Source organism: Theobroma cacao, chromosome 8 (assembly GCF_053813885.1).
Source record: "Theobroma cacao isolate CCN51 chromosome 8, ASM5381388v1, whole genome shotgun sequence".
Classification (NCBI taxonomy): Eukaryota; Viridiplantae; Streptophyta; class Magnoliopsida; order Malvales; family Malvaceae; genus Theobroma; species Theobroma cacao.
The window spans coordinates 9037123-9057467 of record NC_142646.1 but is presented as its reverse complement, the minus strand read 5'-3'; the positions used below and the strand labels follow the sequence as shown (position 1 = coordinate 9057467).

General features: G+C 34.9%; 2 protein-coding genes across 3 annotated transcripts; both read left to right on the top strand.

Annotated features, from left to right (window-relative positions):
• Positions 1–1006: 1006 nt before the first annotated feature.
• Positions 1007–8173, top strand: LOC18592539 (serine carboxypeptidase-like 42). 2 transcript variants are annotated; one of them, XM_088809298.1, is made up of 11 exons: positions 1007–1140; positions 3891–4152; positions 5048–5155; positions 5286–5378; positions 5519–5611; positions 6184–6269; positions 6386–6664; positions 6768–6901; positions 7232–7324; positions 7419–7536; positions 7615–7755. In XM_088809298.1, exons 1-11 carry the CDS (start codon positions 1105–1107, stop codon positions 7615–7617), a joined length of 1305 nt encoding a protein of 434 aa, XP_088665424.1. In that variant the 5' UTR covers positions 1007–1104; the 3' UTR covers positions 7618–7755. The 2 variants fall into 2 exon arrangements, with proteins under 2 accessions (XP_088665424.1, XP_017981792.2); XM_018126303.2 differs by having other exon boundaries at positions 1124–1140; positions 7618–8173.
• Positions 8174–8823: 650 nt separating this feature from the next.
• LOC18592538 (Pentatricopeptide repeat (PPR) superfamily protein) lies at positions 8824–12768 on the top strand. The gene has a single exon (XM_007019334.3). The coding sequence runs from the start codon at positions 8928–8930 to the stop codon at positions 12018–12020; it is 3093 nt and encodes a 1030-aa protein (XP_007019396.3). The 5' UTR covers positions 8824–8927; the 3' UTR covers positions 12021–12768.
• Positions 12769–20345: the final 7577 nt, after the last annotated feature.

Here is a 20345-nt window from a genome sequence, read left to right as displayed (position 1 = left end):
AAGATGTTGTAAGTGTATAATGTGACAAATTCTATTAATTTGATGCATACTTTGGTTGTCTACACATTCAGAACTGGGAAAATATATGTCATACACTAAAAGAAGTGCATAGGCAGTATTCGAGCTTGGAATTTGGTATAATGTGGGAAGGCTGTTCGCTGAGGAAAGTTTTAAATCTCCTGAGCTTGGAAATTTTAGTTTCCTTGCCTATTTCAAATGTAAAAGGGCAAGGCTAATGCTGTTACCCATGTACATAATGAAGGACAATCAAGGTTGACTAATTGTTAGTTCTATTGGCTTATGTCTTTCTAATTCCCTGAATGGCTTTAACTTCTAATAGCATTTAGGTCTTTAATATTTCAGCAATCAACAGATTGCCCAGATGCAGGTTGTAACCAGCTCTTGGAAAGTGTGCAGATCATTATCTTGCATGGGGTGTGGTCATTTAATTGATGATTTGAACCTCTACTCAGTTCTTCAAAGTGGCGTTCTGAGTCCACACGTAAGATTTCTAACATTCTGACTATTCTGATGGCCTGCTCTTCACCTCGAGGTTGCTCTGTGTTTTATTCTGATTTCATGGGCCTTTGTTTTTGTTCCCAGAGACCTGGATCTTAATCATTTGCTGGATGACAAATTTGGTTTCTTTTGGTAGGTGAAGTTGACTTTATTGTGGGGAATTAGGTAACTGAGCACATCCAATAACATGTTTGCTAAAATGTGATGAATGGTGCTTAAAAACTAATTTTAAAACTTAAATGTTATCCTTTCTTACTAACCTAAAGTTATTCCTAATCCAAATTTGGGAGTACATTTTGTTCAAATCTATAAGTTTTGATTACTAGTCTGCAATTGTTATGCACTAAAATAAAATCAATTACTTACCTTTGGTCTCTTTTGTTTAGTCTTAAAAATTTTAGTATGATGTTGATTAGACCTATGTGGGAAGAAAAGTAGAAATATTCAAGTCCCACTCCGCCTTTGATCATTCTTGATACTGCCATTTCTAAGAGTTTTCGACCTTTTTCTATTCTTGTCATTCTTTTGAAGGCTTCAAAGGTGTTGCTTCAGTGAAAGGTGGGAGCGATGTTGGTTTGACTGTCTATGAGGAATACAAATATCCTAATCCTTACATCATTGGTAGGTCATTTAACTATTTTGGTTCTTTCTGTTATTACTATATTGCTTATTGTTACAAATCTTTTGGAAGGCACTTGAAAGGCTCTTGCTTTATCATCGTTTCATGAAGTGAAAATACATTAGAGAGTTTTCCAGTGAATATGTGTTATATTTTGTGATTACAAAAACTAAGGGCTCAGATCCTTTCCCCCTTCCACTGCCTCCTCCTAAAAGTAAGCTTTTCCTAAAATTGTCAGTCATTTCTTGAAGCATACATGGATTTGAAATGAAGATGGTTCTGAACCTGCTTTATGTACCGTGCATAATCAGGTCAGTGACCTCCATTTTTCCAGCCTAGAATATTTTCATCACAAGTGAAATGAAAAACTTCACAGGTTTCAACAACCATCAATTCACTTGAGCTGATGTGGCAATTTGCAGAGATTGGGATAGGTTCCGGTTGTCAGTTTCAGTTTGAATTGGGTTGAATTGTTGACTTTCCAAGTGAAGTTAGATCGGGTTGGGTTGCCTGGACTAAAGTTCACCATTTGTAATTTATTACAGGTGATTGTCAAAAAAATAATTCAGAGGTGGCAATCAGTTTCAAGTTTAGGTTTGGTTTGAGTCATTTTGGGTTGGTAGGGTTGAGGTCATTGTATTGGTTCAGATTATGGACTTAATATACCTGCTTGGGTCAGGTTTGTCCTGGAGAGTTGTTTGGATGAGTTGGGTTTTGGCTACCTCTACCTAATTAGGACAGCAAAAAGTTATGGAAATGGTGTAGTCTACGCTTTATATCTCATACTCTGTTGGGTTTTTTGGGGAGAAAATACGAAGTGGATGAGCTGAAGATGAATAGCAAGGGGCAAAGTATTCTGAGAATTAATGATGCAAAGAAGGTTGGAAAGGAAGAGAGAGCAGGACCGCAACCTTTTAGTAGTTGCTTGTGAAATCAGTAACTCTCCACTCGATAGTCATGCATTCTTTGCGTCACTTTCAATTCATAAAGGAAAAAGGTTGTATTGCTTGCGCCTTTATGATGATACAAGAATTAGTTGGTACTCTGTCTTCATATTCATTATGCTCCAGGATGCCCCACAAAGCTTCTTATGCTTTTGTGGAGACCTCACCCAGCTCTCTCATCTTTGGAACTTTGCATAATTTGCGCATGCCCCATTGTGACTAAAGACAATTGAATTATTCAAATGGATGAATTCTGAAAGGATATGATCATTCCATGCTACATTGCAGCAGCATGCTGTCAATTTCAGCTTAGTATCATGGTGCTCATTCTGCTCTTAATGCCCTTGCATTGTGTTTGGTGGGAGGAACCAACCATTTCCGAATTTGGTAAAATGGGAATGGAAGGAGGGAAAGCAAAGGGACCTTTTCTCTTCCATAAGATCCAATTGTTGCATATATTTGTTGCTGTTTATATCCACTTGGAGCCTCTTTCTGGAAGTCAAAAGCTTCATCATATATATATAGCAGGCCGTTGATGGTGGTAACCAATCAGAGCTTTCCTTGGATTCTTACATCCAGAAGAATTATATCTTAATTGAAGGATGGTTGCTTTCCTTTGTCAAAGGTAGACAGATAGTGTCTTGTGTTGGATCCATGATGCCTATTGCCTGCCTGCCTGCCTGCATCCATATTTGCAATGTAATCCCCTCTATAAAATTCGAGGACGTTTCCTCTCTCGTGACTTTCTATGCTAAAAGTAGCATTACCCCAGCTTTTCTCAAATCTCCCTGGACAGATTCCATTCAAATTCTCTGATCAATCATTGGCCCGTGCCTTACACTCTCTACAACTGCGAATGGAAACAAAATTTAACTCAACGAGCACGGAGCGCTAAAAGTTAAGCCGAAATACAGACTTTTTCTTGCTTTGACTTGTTGACTAGTACAAAAACACTGTAAGACTTTTTATCTACTTTTTTTTTTTAATTTTTAAATCTTTTATCTGAATCTTTTTTATCCACTTTAGAAGATGCCAAGTGGGATCTTTTTTAGAATACATTTATTTATTTATTTTATCTGTCTAATATATAATCATCTTTTATATTTAATTTATGAAAAATTAATTAAAAAATAGTGCATTACTTGAAAAAAAAAAGAAAACTCTTTTAAGATAGTATTTTTACTATTCTTAACTCATGTATTATAAGCTTCATTATTAATCTTTTTGTCAGTTAAATTGGAGCGATAAATGGAACACTAATTACTGCATTAGCAAATGCTGTTCTAATAATAAGAAATAAAAGATAGTATTAGATTTTGCATGTTTTATTTTACTATTTTCCCATAGAGTACTAAGAGTAGTAGTGGTAGTAGTAAAAAAGAGCCTAGCTAGCAGCTATTACATGGTAAACAAGGAAGAATCACAGCTTGACAGCAACTGCAACTCTGAAGCTTCCTGAATTCCAACGTCTGTAAATCTCTTCATAGCAAGTTCCAGTATTGGTTGCAAATCAGATCTCTTTTCAACTAAATAAAATATATATTAATCATATGGTAGGGTACCTTTTTGTTAAAGCAAGCCCAGAATTCAAGTGCAAGCTGTAAGTATATGTAACAGAATTTTAGTTTTTAGTATATTTTTTCGGGATAAAGATATGCTTATGTTATCATTATCATCGTTGTAATATATTTCTTGGTTCTCTTTAGTGACTTTTATTAGCTTTGGTTCTTTTTGGGTGTTTTGCTTTTGTTGGGTTTATAAATACTATACAGTGTTCTAAGGTGTAATTCTGCTGTGTGAGGATAAAGGGCGTTTTTGAGATGGGTAGGTGGAACAAGTTTGGTTGGTTGTTGTCGAGTATCGCATTGCTGGGGTGGGTGGTGTTGGGAGTGAAAGGGTATCCTGCTGAGGATCTGGTTGTGAACCTGCCTGGTCAACCTCAAGTTGGGTTTATGCAGTATGCTGGGTATGTTGATGTGGATGTAAAGGCTGGGAGGAGCTTGTTTTATTACTTTGTTGAAGCTGATAAGGACCCTGACAAGAAGCCCCTCACTCTTTGGCTCAATGGAGGTTAGTTTATTACTTAATTTGCTCTTCTTCAACTTGAATCTACTCTTCATTTTCAAAATTTTTGTTGTTTCTCGAGTGAATTATGAGTTTTGATGCGAAACCATGTTGCACGGTTGTCTGTTGATGAGTACTTTCCATCTTTCTGCTTTCACATACTTCTAATTCTAACTGTTTTTGTTTGCTGTAGATATTTTGTTGGTCTTTCTATTTACTTTCTCTTTCTAAACATGTTGAAGATTCTTTTTCTTTTTTCTCCTTCGTGAAAGAGTTTGGACATTTTTCTCCCACTTGTTGTACTTGATTCTCTTTAAGAATGCTTTGGTATCACTGTTTTATTTCTCAAAAAGAGTAACTTTTGACATTGCCTTGGGATAGAATGGACTGCATAATAGATAAACTGTGACTGGAATGCACTAAAAAGAATTAGGACAGAATTTGGTGTTGCGCCAGATGATTGCTGATAAATTGAACTAGGCGATAAAAACGTTTGCAAACTTAAAACTGCCACTCTGCCTCCATACCATGTCAGGTTTTATTTATTTATTTATTAATTTTTCTGCTAATATATTTTTGATTCATCTATTATATTGTTGTTTGCTTCCATGAGATTAGTGAATTGTCATACCATTAGCAAGCACCCCCTCCACCTCCAAAAAAAAAAAAAAAACTGCTAGCAGTCTGCTAAATTTCTCCGAGGATGTTCAGGCTCAGAAATCATTCAACATTATAGATTCAGTCATATTCCTTCTGAACCATTAAAAGTGGTTTGATTGGGGAAAGTCCTTGTTTTAGATTCAAAACTATTTCAAATGTATCGAGAGAGATTGCTGATATGTTGTCCTCTTGTGAATAGAGATAATTCTGTTTATGTACTTATCCTCAAATACCATTTCAGGGCCAGGATGTTCCTCCATCGGTGGGGGTGCTTTTACAGAATTGGGTCCATTTTATCCTACAGGTGATGGCCGAGGTCTTCGAAGAAATTCCATGTCGTGGAATAGAGGTAGAAAATTTGTTTATAGGATTTAAATGGAGTGCACTTCAGTATTTGGTTATTAAAAAAATTCAAATTTAGACTTATATTTGTTCTTTCTTTCTTTCTTCTTTAATCCCTCCTTTTCTTTTCTTAATAGCATCAAATCTCCTGTTTGTTGAGTCCCCTGCTGGCGTAGGGTGGTCATACTCAAATACTTCTTCAGATTATATTTGCGGGGATGCTTCCACTGGTAATGCAACTAGATACAAACCAAATAATTTTCTCTTCAACTGATGATAGGATAAGTTCTGGCAGCAAACTTTATTGATATTAATTGAAGTTCATTGTTTTGGTGAAAATTGTTCTGACTCAGTCTCTTGTTCTTGGCAGCCAAGGATATGCATATCTTTATGATGAACTGGTATGAGAAGTTCCCAGAATTCAAGTCCAGAGAATTGTTTCTTACAGGAGAAAGTTATGCAGGTTTGCCATTGCAATGAAGTTTCAATTCTAGTTTTGTTTTAATTATTGAGACAAAACTTTGTTCAAATGCAAAACTTTGTCTGTTTTGAGATTTTATATAAGTGCTTATAAAAATAAAAAATAAGAGGAATCAGTTATATCATATTAGAAGCATCTCCTGTCTACCAATCCCTAATCCTTCTTAGGCAATTTCAGTTAGCATCACAGTTTTCAACAAAATCTGTCACTTTATTTCTTCCCAAGAGAAATGTTTCTTACGGAAGCACTTTGGGAGGTGCCGGTCTAAACTGCATGTTTGTACTGGGCAAACCGGTTGCAATAACAAAATTTTATGCCCTACCAAGTCTTTTATTATATCATATCAAAATTGAATGTTTGCTTATGTAAGTAAAGATTTCTTTATCTTTGGAAGATAACAGAATTTATCTTGTATGATTTGGTACAAGGTGTAAATAGTGTAGTATTTCAGGCAGTTATCAGGACAATTTGAACCACACCATTTACTTTTGCTTCGTTTACCTTAATTTATAAGTTTTACGGTTTTATTACATGGCATAAATGTTGTTATGCAGGGCATTACATACCACAGTTGGCTGATGTTCTACTGGATCATAATGCACATTCAACTGGCTTTAAGTTTAACATCAAAGGAGTTGCAGTAAGAAAACTTGCTCCGCATTACTTACCCATGTTCTTTGATACTATACAAAAATGAAAAACAATGAAAACCTGATGATTTTTTTAACATTTTCACTTTGTGATCTTATGATTTAGATTGGGAATCCTCTCCTCAGACTTGATCGGGATGTTCCAGCAACGTATGAATTCTTTTGGTCACATGGGATGATTTCTGATGAAACTGGCCTAACCATCATGAATGAATGTGATTTTGATGACTATGTCTTTGAGAATCCACATAATGTATCCCAGTCGTGCAGCCAGGCCATAGCTGAAGCAAATGGCATTGTTGGTGATTATATAAACAGTTATGATGTTCTCCTAGATGTTTGTTATCCATCTATTGTAGAACAAGAGTTGCGATTGCGGAAGATGGTATATTTTTCTTTTCCCTTGATTTGCTCTCCTTTTATTTGCCCTATATTTGTTTTCTTTTGTTGCTCACCTTAGCAGTGATTCATTTTCCTCATGTATGCAGGCCACTAAGATAAGTCTTGGGGTTGATGTGTGTATGACCTATGAAAGGCGTTTCTACCTTAACCTCCCTGAGGTTCAGATGGCACTTCACGCGAATCGCACTAAATTACCTTATCCTTGGAGTATGTGCAGTGGGTAAGCAAATTCATCACTCCCTTTATCTTTTGAAATAGTGAACTGCAAGGGGGAAAGTTACAACACACTGAGTCTTAAAATGCATCTCTTGTCAATTCTTTCCTTGTCATGTCTCCTAAAGCTCAGGTGGTACCTACTTCCTCTAAAAGTTGCTGTCGACCAATAACTTTGGACCTTTCTATATTTGGGATTATTGGTTGGGGTGAAGTTTTTCCCTGTAAAAATCAGCTACAGAAGTTGACTTAGTTTTTGCTTAGGTTGATTTTTGCCAAGCTATGAATACAACAATACAAGGTTTAACTGACGTTTGTTTCTTTCTGCACTGGACAGTCAAATAAAGTACAGTGATACTGATGGCAACATCGACATCCTTCCCATTCTCAAAAAGATTATCCAAAATGGTATTCCTGTCTGGGTGTTCAGGTAAGATTATCCAAAATACCTTTCTGAATCTCTTATCTTATTTGATTTACAGCGTGGTTGCTGTATCATATGATGTCAAAATTAATCATTGCAGTGGGGATCAAGATTCTGTCGTGCCACTGCTTGGCTCAAGAACACTTGTGCGTGAACTAGCTCATGATTTGAACTTCAAGATTACCGTCCCTTATGGAGCTTGGTTTCACAAGCACCAGGTTGGTATGCATGCCAATAAAGTTTTGTTTTTACTGTCTGCAGCCATTATAAGCAATGACATGTTCTTTTTGGGTTAGTAGGTGGGAGGTTGGGTGACAGAGTATGGAAATTTATTGACTTTTGCCACCGTGAGGGGCGCTGCGCATATGGTACCATATGCACAACCGTCAAGAGCCTTGCATCTGTTTAGTTCATTTGTCCGGGGCCGGAGACTGCCTAATAACACACGTCCATCCGTTAACGAATGAGAAGTTTCAAGTTTCACGATTTGGTTAATCTGAAAAAGCTAATACAATCATTGATTGTGTGAGGAAATAAGGTGTCATCAGAAGCAAAAAATGGGTATGGGATTTGTAGTTGCATTGCAGCAGCCAGCAGAGATAGGAAGGAGAATTTGATGTAGGAGTTTTTCTTCATTGAATTGGTGACAATTCTCTTCATCTCATTGATTATCTTGATAGAGTGAATATAGTGTACGTTTGGATGGTGGGAAAATCTAATTTTTGATTTGAATTCAAGTGCATCTCAATGGATTAATTGAAGCTTGTTGGTATGAAATTGACAATCCATATCCAACAGCAGAGACAATATATTATTTTCGAACTTAAAATCATAAACAGTATTGCACTCACATAATATTTTGTCACGTGCCAATTGTTTTAGTAAGATTATTGGTAATTTAAAAAAAAAAAATCGGAGAAATGGGATTTAAACTCTATTTTTTAAATTTGAAGTTAAATACTCGAGTGCAGGTTAATGACAAATTTTGATCAAAAGAAAACAATGTTAGATACTTAATTGAAAATTGTAAAAAAAAAAAAAAATTAGATCTTAGCTTTTAGGTTAGATTCTTTTTTCAAAAAAAAAAATTAAGAGATTTCCAATTTAAGAATTCTAAATTAAAAAATTAAAAATCAAAATTTAGTTCTCTCAAACAATGTTTACTTAAGTCTGATAATAAAAAAATAATAATTCATTTATTTATCATTAATTTATATCTATACCTATAATACATATAAAAATATGGATGTTGAAAAAAACTTTCAACTGAAAAAAAATGAATAAATTTAGTGATCATATTTTCAAATTAGTATTTTAAATATTTTTTATCATAAATATTAATTTAATAAAATTTACTTAGTTTGTAAATTAACATTTTAATGACATTGAATTATTTTTATTAAAAAACATTTATCATTTTTATATGATTTTTATTGAACAATATTCAACATCTTTATATTTGGCGCGGAAACCATGCTTGACTGCTTCTTTTCAAACAACCTAAATTCAATAATCAGTTCTCAAGCCCACAAGCAACGGCATACACACAAAAACCTATTCCCCCCAACTCACTAACTCGTCCGAGTCATGCCAGCATCGCCCCGAGTCAATGCGACTTAGATACCTCTCCAGAACTCTACCCACCTCCGAGTCAAACTCGTTTCTTCACCACTCTTTCTTCTCAACGATTCTTCGCCAGTCAACTCACCCGAGCCCAACCCCACTACTCAGTCCATCCCCACATCCTCAAATATACACCCAGCTATTACGTTTATGCTTACAACAATGCAGAGAAGTCAAAACTCATTACACGTTCGACGAAATGTCTCCGAAAAGAGAGCAGGCTTTAAAAGCCGGCAAAATGATACATGCGAGGGGTTTGAAACTTGGATTCTGGTCAAAAGGGTTGTTGGGAAATGCAATTCTTGATCTTTATGCCAAATGTGGGGATGTGGACTCTGCTGAGAAGGCGTTTCACGGCCTTGAAAAGAGAGATGTATTGGCTTGGAACTCAGTCATTTTGATGTATTCAAATCGAGGTTTGGTAGAAGAAGTTGTTAAGGGAACCGTGTCATTGCTGAATTGTGGGGTATTGCCTAATGAGTTTACACTTGCCACTCTTTTATCTGCCTGTGCTAGGTTGAGAGATGTTGAAGTTGGTAGAATAGTCCATTGTTATATTGTTAAAATGGGGCTTGAAGTGAGTTCTTTTTGTGAGGGTGCTCTTATTGATATGTATTCTAAGTGTTATTATGTGACTGATGCTCGGCGGGTGTTTGATGGATCAGTGGATCTTGATACAGTTTCTTGGACATCGATGATTGCAGGTTATGTTCAGTTTGGTTTGCCGGAGGAGGCGCTGAAAGTGTTTGAAAGCATGCAGAAAGTTGGTCATGTTCCTGATCAGGTGGCCTTTGTTACTATCATAAATGCGTTTGTTGGCTTAGGTAGACTTGATGATGCATGTGCCTTGTTTTCCCAGATGCCTAATCCGAATGTTGTAGCATGGAATGTGATGATTTCTGGCCATACCAAGAGAGGTTATGAGGTGGAGGCTATTGCATTTTTTCAAAATATGAGGGCATCTGGGGTTAAGTCCACACGATCCACATTAGGAAGTGTGTTGAGTGCAATTGCTAGTCTAGCAGCTCTACACTTTGGCTTATTAGTTCATGCTGAGGCAATTAAACAAGGGTTAAATTCTAATGTTTATGTGGGAAGCTCTTTAATTAGTATGTATGCTAAGTGTGAGCAAATTGATGCTGCGAAGAAAGTATTTGATGGGTTAGATGAGAAAAATGTTGTCTTGTGGAATGCGATGCTTGGAGGCTATGCACAAAATGGGTATGCTGACGAAGTCATTGAATTGTTCTCACAGATGAAGGGGTCTGGTTTTCACCCTGATGAATTTACCTATACTAGTATCTTGAGTGCATGTGCTTGCTTAGAATGTCTAGAAACTGGTTGCCAATTTCATGCATTTATTATCAAGAACAAATTTGCATCAAATTTGTTTGTGGCAAATGCATTGGTTGATATGTATGCAAAATCTGGGGCTTTAAAGGAAGCAAGGCAGCAATTTGAGATCATAAAAAATCAAGATAATGTTTCATGGAATGCAATTATTGTTGGATATGTTCAGGAGGAGGATGAGCTTGAGGCTTTTAACATGTTTCAAAGAATGATTTCGTGTGGAATTGTGCCTGATGAAGTGTCCTTGGCCAGTACACTCAGTGCCTGTGCAAATGTTCAAAGTCTTGAGCAAGGGAAGCAATTCCATTGTCTTGCAGTCAAATCTTGTTTAGAAACGAGCCTCTATGCAGGAAGTGCCCTTATTGACATGTATGCCAAGTGTGGGGCAATTGGGGATGCACGCAAAGTCCTCTGTTGTATGCCTGAATGGAGTGTGGTCTCCATGAATTCTATGATTGCTGGATATGCACCAGAAGATCTAGATGAAGCAATGATCCTATTTCGAGAGATGCAGGTCAATGGATTGAAACCATCTGAAGTAACATTTGCTAGCCTTTTAGAGGCTTGTAATGAACCTCATAAGTTGAATGTTGGAAGGCAAATCCATTGTCTTATAGTGAAAAGGGGCCTTTTGTATGACGAAGAATTCTTGGGGGTGTCTCTCCTTGGCATGTACATGAACTCCCTTAGAAATACAGATGCAAGAAATCTGTTTGCAGAGTTTCAAGACCGAAAAAGTGCAGTCTTATGGACTGCATTAGTTTCAGGTCATACTCAGAATGATTGCAATGAGGAGGCCTTACACTTCTTTCTAGAAATGCGTAGCTACAATGTTTTACCTGACCAAGCTACATTTGTTAGTGTCCTTAGAGCATGTGCTGTTTTATCTTCTTTGCGTGAAGGCAGACAGATCCACACTCTCATTTATCACACTGGTTATGGCTTAGATGAGTTAACAACTAGTGCCCTTGTAGACATGTATGCTAAATGCGGGGAAGTTGATTGTTCTGCACAAGTTTTTGTGGAAATGAACAGCAAGAATGATGTCATTTGCTGGAACTCAATGATAGTTGGTTTTGCTAAAAATGGTTATGCAGAAGGTGCATTGAGAATATTTGTTGAGATGAAGCAAACACATGTAATGCCTGATGATGTAACATTCCTTGGTGTTCTTACTGCCTGTAGTCATGCAGGAAAGGTATCTGAGGGTCGTCAGATTTTTGACATGATGGTTAATTATGGGATTCAGCCAAGAGTAGATCATTGTGCCTGCATTGTTGATCTTCTTGGACGATGGGGGTTTCTTAAAGAAGCAGAGGATTTCATTGACAGTCTAAAATTTGAACCTGATGCCATGATTTGGGCTGCACTACTTGGTGCTTGTAGAATACATGGAGATGAAATTAGGGGACGCCGGGCTGCAGAGAAATTGATTGAATTAGAACCTCAAAATTCATCACCTTATGTGCTGCTTTCTAACATATATGCTGCATCAGGAAACTGGGATGAGGTTAATGCTTTGAGGAGGGCAATGAGGGAAAAAGGAGTCCAGAAGTTCCCTGGATGTAGCTGGATTGTTGTGGGACAGAAGACAAATTTGTTCATTGCAGGAGATAAGTCTCATCCTAAAGCAGATGAAATTGAAACAACTTTGAAGGATTTAGTAGCACTGATGAGAGAAGACGAGTATGCTCCTGAAGTTGATTCATTTTTGCATGAGGAAGAGTGAGAAAATCCTCACTATTCAGTACATGTTCTTGTCAAAGGCTGGCTATAACATGCTTGAAAACCATTTGGCTAAAAGTCTGTGGTCAAGGAGGTATGAAAGGTATTTTCAGAGGCCTAAATTTGCACGGGTTCCTCCAACAGTCATGTTGTTGCTGATGTATAGAATCCTATATATTGCCTCCAATGTACTTACTCAAGTTACTGGGAGTGTTAGCTGGATTACTACATTCACTGCATGTGGCGGGCCTAGAGAGCAAAATTCACCTTTTGAGTTGACTGCCAATGTAGTTGGCTTCTCAGCGTTAATTCTTTCCAGAGAGCAGATCTAGCTTCCTATTTTTCATGTCAAGAGAAGCACAATTTAGAAAAAAAATTGTTTTTGCTCTATGAAACAGTACAACATTTTACATGTTCAGTTAGCATAGTTCTTAAGATATCAATGTGGAGACGGCAGACAGCAGAAACAGCTTCCAGGAAGAAGCTCTACAGAACCCTACCTGAGGTGTCAAGGCATATGAGGTGTTGCTGGTAATTGCATACAACACACTGATTAACATTTGTTTAGGTTAGAAAGACCCTTGCAAAGCTCTTGATTGAACACAGCATCAATAAGGGTCGAAATTGCGGTTGTGTGAATAAACTATTAGGAGGCCCTAATGTAAGAAAATGCACGTTGGAGGGGTGCGTTATAAAGTGTTTTAAATTTAACATCAGCTGCTTCAATGAATATATCTGCTTTTTGCCTTAAACATTTTAATTTATTATTCTTTTCGACATGATCATACTATTTGAAATGTCCTTTTCTTTTTAGAATGTTATTGAGTTATTGCTATGAATTCATGTAGTCAGCAATAAGGTCGGGGTAAGTCGGTTGAGTGATATTAATTGAAGTATGTATGAAGAGTGGGGTGATAAGGCTCTGGTAGCTTGAACGTAAAGCTTGTGGTTTAGATACAGGGCAAAAAGATTTCTGCTTTTTTTTCCTAACCTGGGCGTGCAACAATAGGGTGGTGTGAGGCGTATGGCTGTGTTTGCAATCTATTTCATAGTCACAGGCTTTGTCGTATCATAATATGAATTGATTTTGTAAATATTTTGTCGAGACCTCAATCAAAATATATAATCTGTTAGGGGTCAGTACTAATCGCTTTAAATCAAAATAATTGATTGAAATCAGTTGAATTCGCTGAACTCCTTTGAGCAGGCGTGGATATGGGCAATTGGATTTGCATGCCGTTACATGTTTCTATTTTTGATAGAAATTCTGGCTCCTATATGATTTTTTTGGTCCTTGTTGTACACTACAGGGTAGTTACCAGTTGGCAAGTTTTTTTGGGCTTGATATCATGCTTGCCATGTGCTGAAGCTGGGGTTGTGTAGTGTAATGTTAGGGTTGATGATAGTTTGATCCCATAAACAACCGGTTGAATGCTATTGACAGATTTGTATACAGGCCTCTCTGTGAAGGCTTCTGTCGTCCCAGAGTAGTGTTATTCTACTATCACACTGGAGTAGTTATGCAAAGTTCATATGCAATGAAATATTCCTACTCAATTTTTTTTAAAAAAATTAATTAATTTATTTTTTTTTAATTTGACATAAATGAGTTAGGAAAGAAGTATTAACTTTCTCAAATCAAGAATTTGTAAGGAAGAGAGGAAGAGATATCTAACCAACAGAAGAACATTAAAACTAGTTCTTCATTCTGTTTAAGAAGAAAAAACTTTACAACTGTTTAGTATTTATATATATATGGTTAATCGCTGCACTAACTATACTTACATAACTAACCATAGTTTAGATGGTTGAAACATAAATTATTGAACACGTGCTCCTCCTGCATGCTTCTCACGTGTATGCATTTTCATTCTTCGTTTTTAACACTTCCCCTCAAGATGGGTATGGATGCTCAAAATGCTCATCTTGTTTAGCAAAAATTGGAATTGCCTTGGTAACAATGCCTTAGTGAATAAATCTGCAAGTTGGAAATTTGTCCGTATATAACTTGGTTTCACAACCTCTGCAAGCACTTTTTCTCTAATAAAATGATCTTTAATAAAATGACAATCCACTTCTATATACTTTGTACGTTCATGAAATATTGGATTTTTACACATGCTCAAAGCTGATTGATTATCACAAAATAGATTAACTGCACCAGAATTACTAATTCCAAAATCTTTCAAGAGAAACAATAGCCAAATTATTTCACAACAAGTAGTAGACATGGCTCTATATTCAGCTTCAGTCGAACTCTTTGCTACAACACTTTGCTTTTTCGATTTCCAGCTTATTAAGGAATCACCAATGAATATTGCATAACCTGTTACGGATTTTCTTGTAGATGGACAACCAGCCCAATCACTATCACAATAGGCTCTAAACTGTAATTTTGAAGATGAAGAAAGTAGAACGCCTTGATCAAGAGAACCCTTCAAGTATTTTAATATTCGATATGCTACATATAAGTGCACATTCCCTGGTCTATCCATAAATTGAGATAAGACTTGCTCCAAATACATGATATCAGGCTTAGTGAATACCAAATATAATAGTTTTCCAATTAATTGTCTATACTTGGAACTATTTGTCAATAAATCATCATCACTAGCTATGGTGAGTTTATGATGGTAATCAATTGGTGTAGACGCAGTCTTTGCTCCCAAAAAGCCCTGTTCCTCAGTCAAGTCTAGTGTATATTTTCTTTGACACAATAGTATACCCTTTTCTGATCTGACAACTTTTATTTTGAGAAAATATTTGGGTGCACCAAGATCCTTTAGCTTGAACTTGAATTTAAAAAATTGTTTTACTTCATTTTCAGCTTGCATAGAAGAACTAACAACTAGTATGTCATCAACATACACCAATAATGCAACAAAACTACCATCAGCAGTGGTTCTACCAAACAAAGAATAATCTGATCATGACTATACAAAACCAAATTGCATTAAAGTTTCTATAAATTTAGCATTCCACTGCCTAGAAGCCTGGTTAAGCCCATAAAGAGATTTTTGAAGCTTACACACTAATTTTGAACCAGGTGGGCACTCCTTTTTAGCTTTAAAACCTTGAGCTATCTCCATACACACATCTTTTAAAAAATAACCATGAAGGAAAGCATTATTAATATCTAATTGGGACAACTTCCAACCATGAACAGCAGTTAAAGCTAAAAAAAAATATCACTGTGGTTTGCTTAGCTACAGGGTTAAAAGTATCTTGATAATCAAAACCTTCTCTTTGATTGTATCCTTTGGCTACCAATCTAGCCTTAAATCTCTCAACACTGCCATCAGCTCTAATCCTAACTTTGTAAACCCATTTGCAACCTATAATCTTGAAATCAGTAGGCATATGTACAATAGTCCAAGTGTTATTCTCAACCAAAGCATCTAACTCAGATTTCATCGCATCTCTCCACTGTGCATGTTGGATAGCTTGTGAATAGGAGTTAGATTCAGCAATATGAGACAAAGATGAGGTAAATGCTTTGTGGTTGGAAGAAAGTTGATTAACAAATAAGTATTTACTAATTGGATGAGCTTTGATAGTAAAAGTAAAAGAGGGTAGTTAACACTGGTAAGATTTTAAATATTTAGGAACTTGTCTAATTCTATTACTTTTCCTAAGGTTCGGATTGTGTGATGAAAGGGAAGATTGAGTGGTAAAATCAGAGTCAGAATTAGAAAAAGCAAAAGAGGGTGAAAAAGGAAAAGTAGGTTCTGTATTAGTGGAAGGGATGATATTATCTGAACAAGAAATATCATATGATGGTAAAGGAATATTGAAATGATGTGATGAATTGGTATCAACATGGCCTTTATCAGAATTTTGAAATGGAAAAACACTTTCATGTAATATGACATTTCTTGAAACAAAACACTTATGAGCCTTCAGATCATAAAGTTTGTAACCTTTGACACCTATAGGATAACCAATAAAAATGCATCTCTTTGTTTTAGGGTCAAATTTCTGCCTATTGTGAGTCAAGGTACTAGCAAAGCATAATGAACCAAAAACCTTGAAATGTGAATATGTAAGAGGTTTATGAAAGAGTAGCTCCAAAGGTGTTTTCTTTTGTTTTGTATGGTTGGTGATGGTACTTTATTAATAATATTAGCTGTAATAAGAACTGATTCTCCCCAGCATTGTTTTGGCAAAGAAGCTTGAAAAAAAAAGAGCTCTAACTACATTTAAAAGATGTTGATGCTTCCTTTCCACTTTGCCATTCTGTTGTGGGGTGTCAACACAAGATAATTGGTGCACAATACCACATTTTGAATAAATATCAGTTAAATTAAACTCAGAACCATTGTCAGACCTTAATTGTTTAATTGACTTTTCAAATTGAGTATTAACCATTTGATAAAAAAAGGGAATGATAGTACCAACTTCTGACTTTTATCTCATAAGAAATAGCCAAGTAAATCTTGTGTAATCATCAACAATAGTTAAAAAGAAGTGATGACCATTCAATGTAGATGTTCTATATGGTCCCCATATGTGAACATGTATTAACTCAAAAAAGGTAGTGGTAGATTGAATATGCGATGGAAAAAGTAATTTCTTTTGTTTGGCTAATGGACAGATATTGCATTGAAAATCATGCTAAAAATTCACATTAGAACAAGACTTGTGGATTTGTTTTATTCTTTGTGAGGAAACATGTCCTAGCCTATAATGCCAAAGATCAAAGTTACCATTCAAAGATTCACAAAAATTAGAACAAACAGTTTTGGAAGGTATCGCAAAACCAGAATTGAAATTTACAGAAGAGTTTGAAACAACAGAATTAAAATTATCAAATTTGTGACACTTTTCAAGAATACTGTCCTTTGAATTTGCTGGTATTTGTGCACTCAAGAATCTTTTCATGATGTACAGCCCATTGACAACCTTAGCATGACCAATCATTGTCCATGTAGGAAGATCCTAAATAAGGCAGGAATTGTCAGTGAAAAGTAAGAAATTTCTCTTATTTTCTGTTAACTTGTTGATTGACACTAGATTAAATCTAAAGGATGGGACAAACAAGACATTTTCTAACACCAAGCCTTTTGATAAATTAACTGTACCTATGTGGGTTACTATGGCTTTGGTATTGTCAGGCATTTGCACAAACATGATATGAACTAGTTTAGATGTCCTAAATTGATGCAACATACAAGCAATATGATTTGTAGCTCAAGTATCTATTATCCAAGTATTAAATTTCAAATTTGGTATGATGTTGGTAATTGAAAACAATTATGTTTTGAAATCATACCTGCTAAGGCCGAGTTAACAAGTGAGGGCTTACTCTACTATTTAATTGCTAAAAAACACTCTTGATCATTTTTTGAACCATTTTGCTCAGTGACTAGTGCCATCAATTTCTGAATCTAATCTTTGATAAGAGATAAATGTGTAACTAGGTTTTCCACTGCATCATCAACGTGTTCATTTCCTAAACATGCAACTGCACTATTAATTGAAGCAATTCCACTTCTTTTGAAACTCCCTTTAGACTTAATGAATATAAAATCTTCTGAGAATCCTATGAGTTGATAACATTGGTCCTTCAAATGTCCCTTTTTCCCACAATAACTACACACAAGTTGTATGTTTTTCTTTTTCTTTCCATCAGAAACAAAAACCATGGCAGATGCCTCAACTAAAGGCTGTGACTGTAAAAGCAATGATCTTTGTTATTCCTCTCGGAGAACAAGATTATAAGCCTCGTTAAGGCTTGGGAAGGGCTTGAGCATCACTATTTGTGATCTCAAAGCCGAATAAGACTCATTCAAACCATTAAGGAAACGAAAGACAGTGTCTTTGTTGTGCTGGTCTATAAATTTCTTGAAACAATTATGGTTACAACCACCACACTCACAATAAAGAAGAGGCCTGAAATTTCTTAATTCTTCCCATATGAAATTCAACTCAGTAAAATACTAGTCTACTAATCTGGTCCCTGTTGTAATGTGTGGGTCCAAGAACCCGACAACTACATGTGGAAATTTGAGGAGTCACCACCAATCTTTTTTCTTAGGTGGGATTGGCCACCTATTGACTCGATTCTAATCGACGAGATCCTAAATTAATTTTAAGTCTATCGAAAAATCGTTAAACTGGCCTATGATTTTTAAGATTGGGTTCGGGAGTATGGTTACGCTTAAAGAAGGATTAGCAGCCCCGTGACGTCCGTTCCACGAACGATACTACTTAATTGTAGGTTATCTTACTAGAGCATTAATTCTTAAATTTATTCATTTATTTATTTTACCCTATACTTTGTTTGCAAATTAAAATACTTTATTTGATTTTACAGAAGTGAAGTGCACATGATGCACTCATGAAATGTGTGGTATAAAATATAAATAATGTTGAACGAAAATCTTTTATTGAGGATATTTCTCGGATCCGCCCATCATACTGGTGGGATCCGGAGATATTCTCTCACCTAGAGAATTATCTGGGAAACTTGTCTTCACAAATTTGATGAATAAATCACATCCTCAAGATAATCATACATGTTTTAGCATAAATAAAATTTTCGTGAATGTAGACCTATTATGAACAAAAGCCTTTTTATTAAAGATATTCTCCAAGCCCTTCCATCGTACTGGTGGGATCTAGAGATATCTTTTCACCTAAGGAATTTTTCGAAGAAAACTCACCTTCGCAAGATCCTTCGAAAACTCCCATCATTGGGACTTATACTCATGTACGAAATATATCTACATGTCATGACATTTACGATGCAATAGTGATGTGCGATGTGCCTATTAAGTTTAACATTTGTTTCATTTTCTTAAAAAGAATACTATTTTTCTTTGTATGCGTATGTAATACGAATAAATATTTTATATTTACTTATTGTTCTTATATAACCATTTTATCTCATTATGTATTTTTGTTATGTAAATATTTATTTATTTTACTATATAAGCTTTCTTAAAATCATATTTTTTAACCCAATATTTTTATTCCACAATTATTATTATTTGTGTGCACATTTTTTTATAAGTTTATATATATATATATTATGATTATGTATATATTTGCCCTTACATTTTAGCCATACTCATTATTATGATGAGTTTACTATATTTTTATTAATTTTGATTTTTATTAATTATTTGCCATCAGGAATTTCATTATTTTACATAATCTTATATTTTTTAAAAACCTCATATATATATATATATATATTTTATTCATCCCATTTTTTTGTATTTGTAATTATTATTATTATTTATATTTATTGTTATCATTATTTCCTTATTTCTTTTGTTTTTATATTTTGACTAGTTAATAATTAAGTATATGTAATTTTCATTTATTTAGTGGAGTCTTAATGCCTAGGGAAAGTTCATTAGAAATTGCGACTCCTCGCATTCTGAATGAACATCCCATTATCAGTATTAAGTTAAATAATCATCCTATTTATATTAATAATTCTTTATCTTATCCTACTTTCATTCTATCTCCCCATTTGTACCCATCTCTATTTTATATAAAGCTATTTTTTTCAACCAATTTGATACCTTCATATTTTGTTTCATTACATTTTAATTTTAATTCTTCCCAATTCATTTTCATTCCCATTTTATATCTATATACTCTTACATATCTATGCATTTTATGATTATGTCTAACATATCACTCTTTTCCACATTTTATATTTCTTCCTAACCATGTTCTAAATCTAAATACACATTCCTTTTCTATGTACATATTATCAATCTAAATAAATCTATTTCTACCACTAAATGTTTACTTTTCCTATATTTAATATCTTCCTAAATCTATTTATTTTTAGTCGTTAAATGTTTATTTATTTCCCTATATATTTTTTATTCTTGGATCTGTTTTTATAACTAAATAACTTTTTATACCTAATTTTATTATTATTTTTTATATAATTAAATATATATATCTCTATATTTTTCCATCTACTTCAATCCATCTTTTTTATATTGTTAAACATTTTATTTTTATCCTTATCTATTTTCATATTTTCCTATTTCCATAATTTTCTTTCTTAATACTTCTAAAATTCATACTACAACAATAACATATTTTGTTTCTACTATTTTACTATCATTAACATAAAACTATATTCAGAAAAATTTCTAAAATAAAACCAATCAACACAAATACCCAAAACACAGCCCAATAGATCAAAGGTTTAAAAACTTACCCAAAGCTTGAGCCTAGTTTAGCCCAAGGAAGATCAGACTAGTAAGAAGCCCAAAAGCCTGCTTCAAGAACTCAACCCCCCTTTCTCTAAAACAACGTCGTTTCCAGCCTTTTTTTAGTTGCCTAAACGTCTACTCCA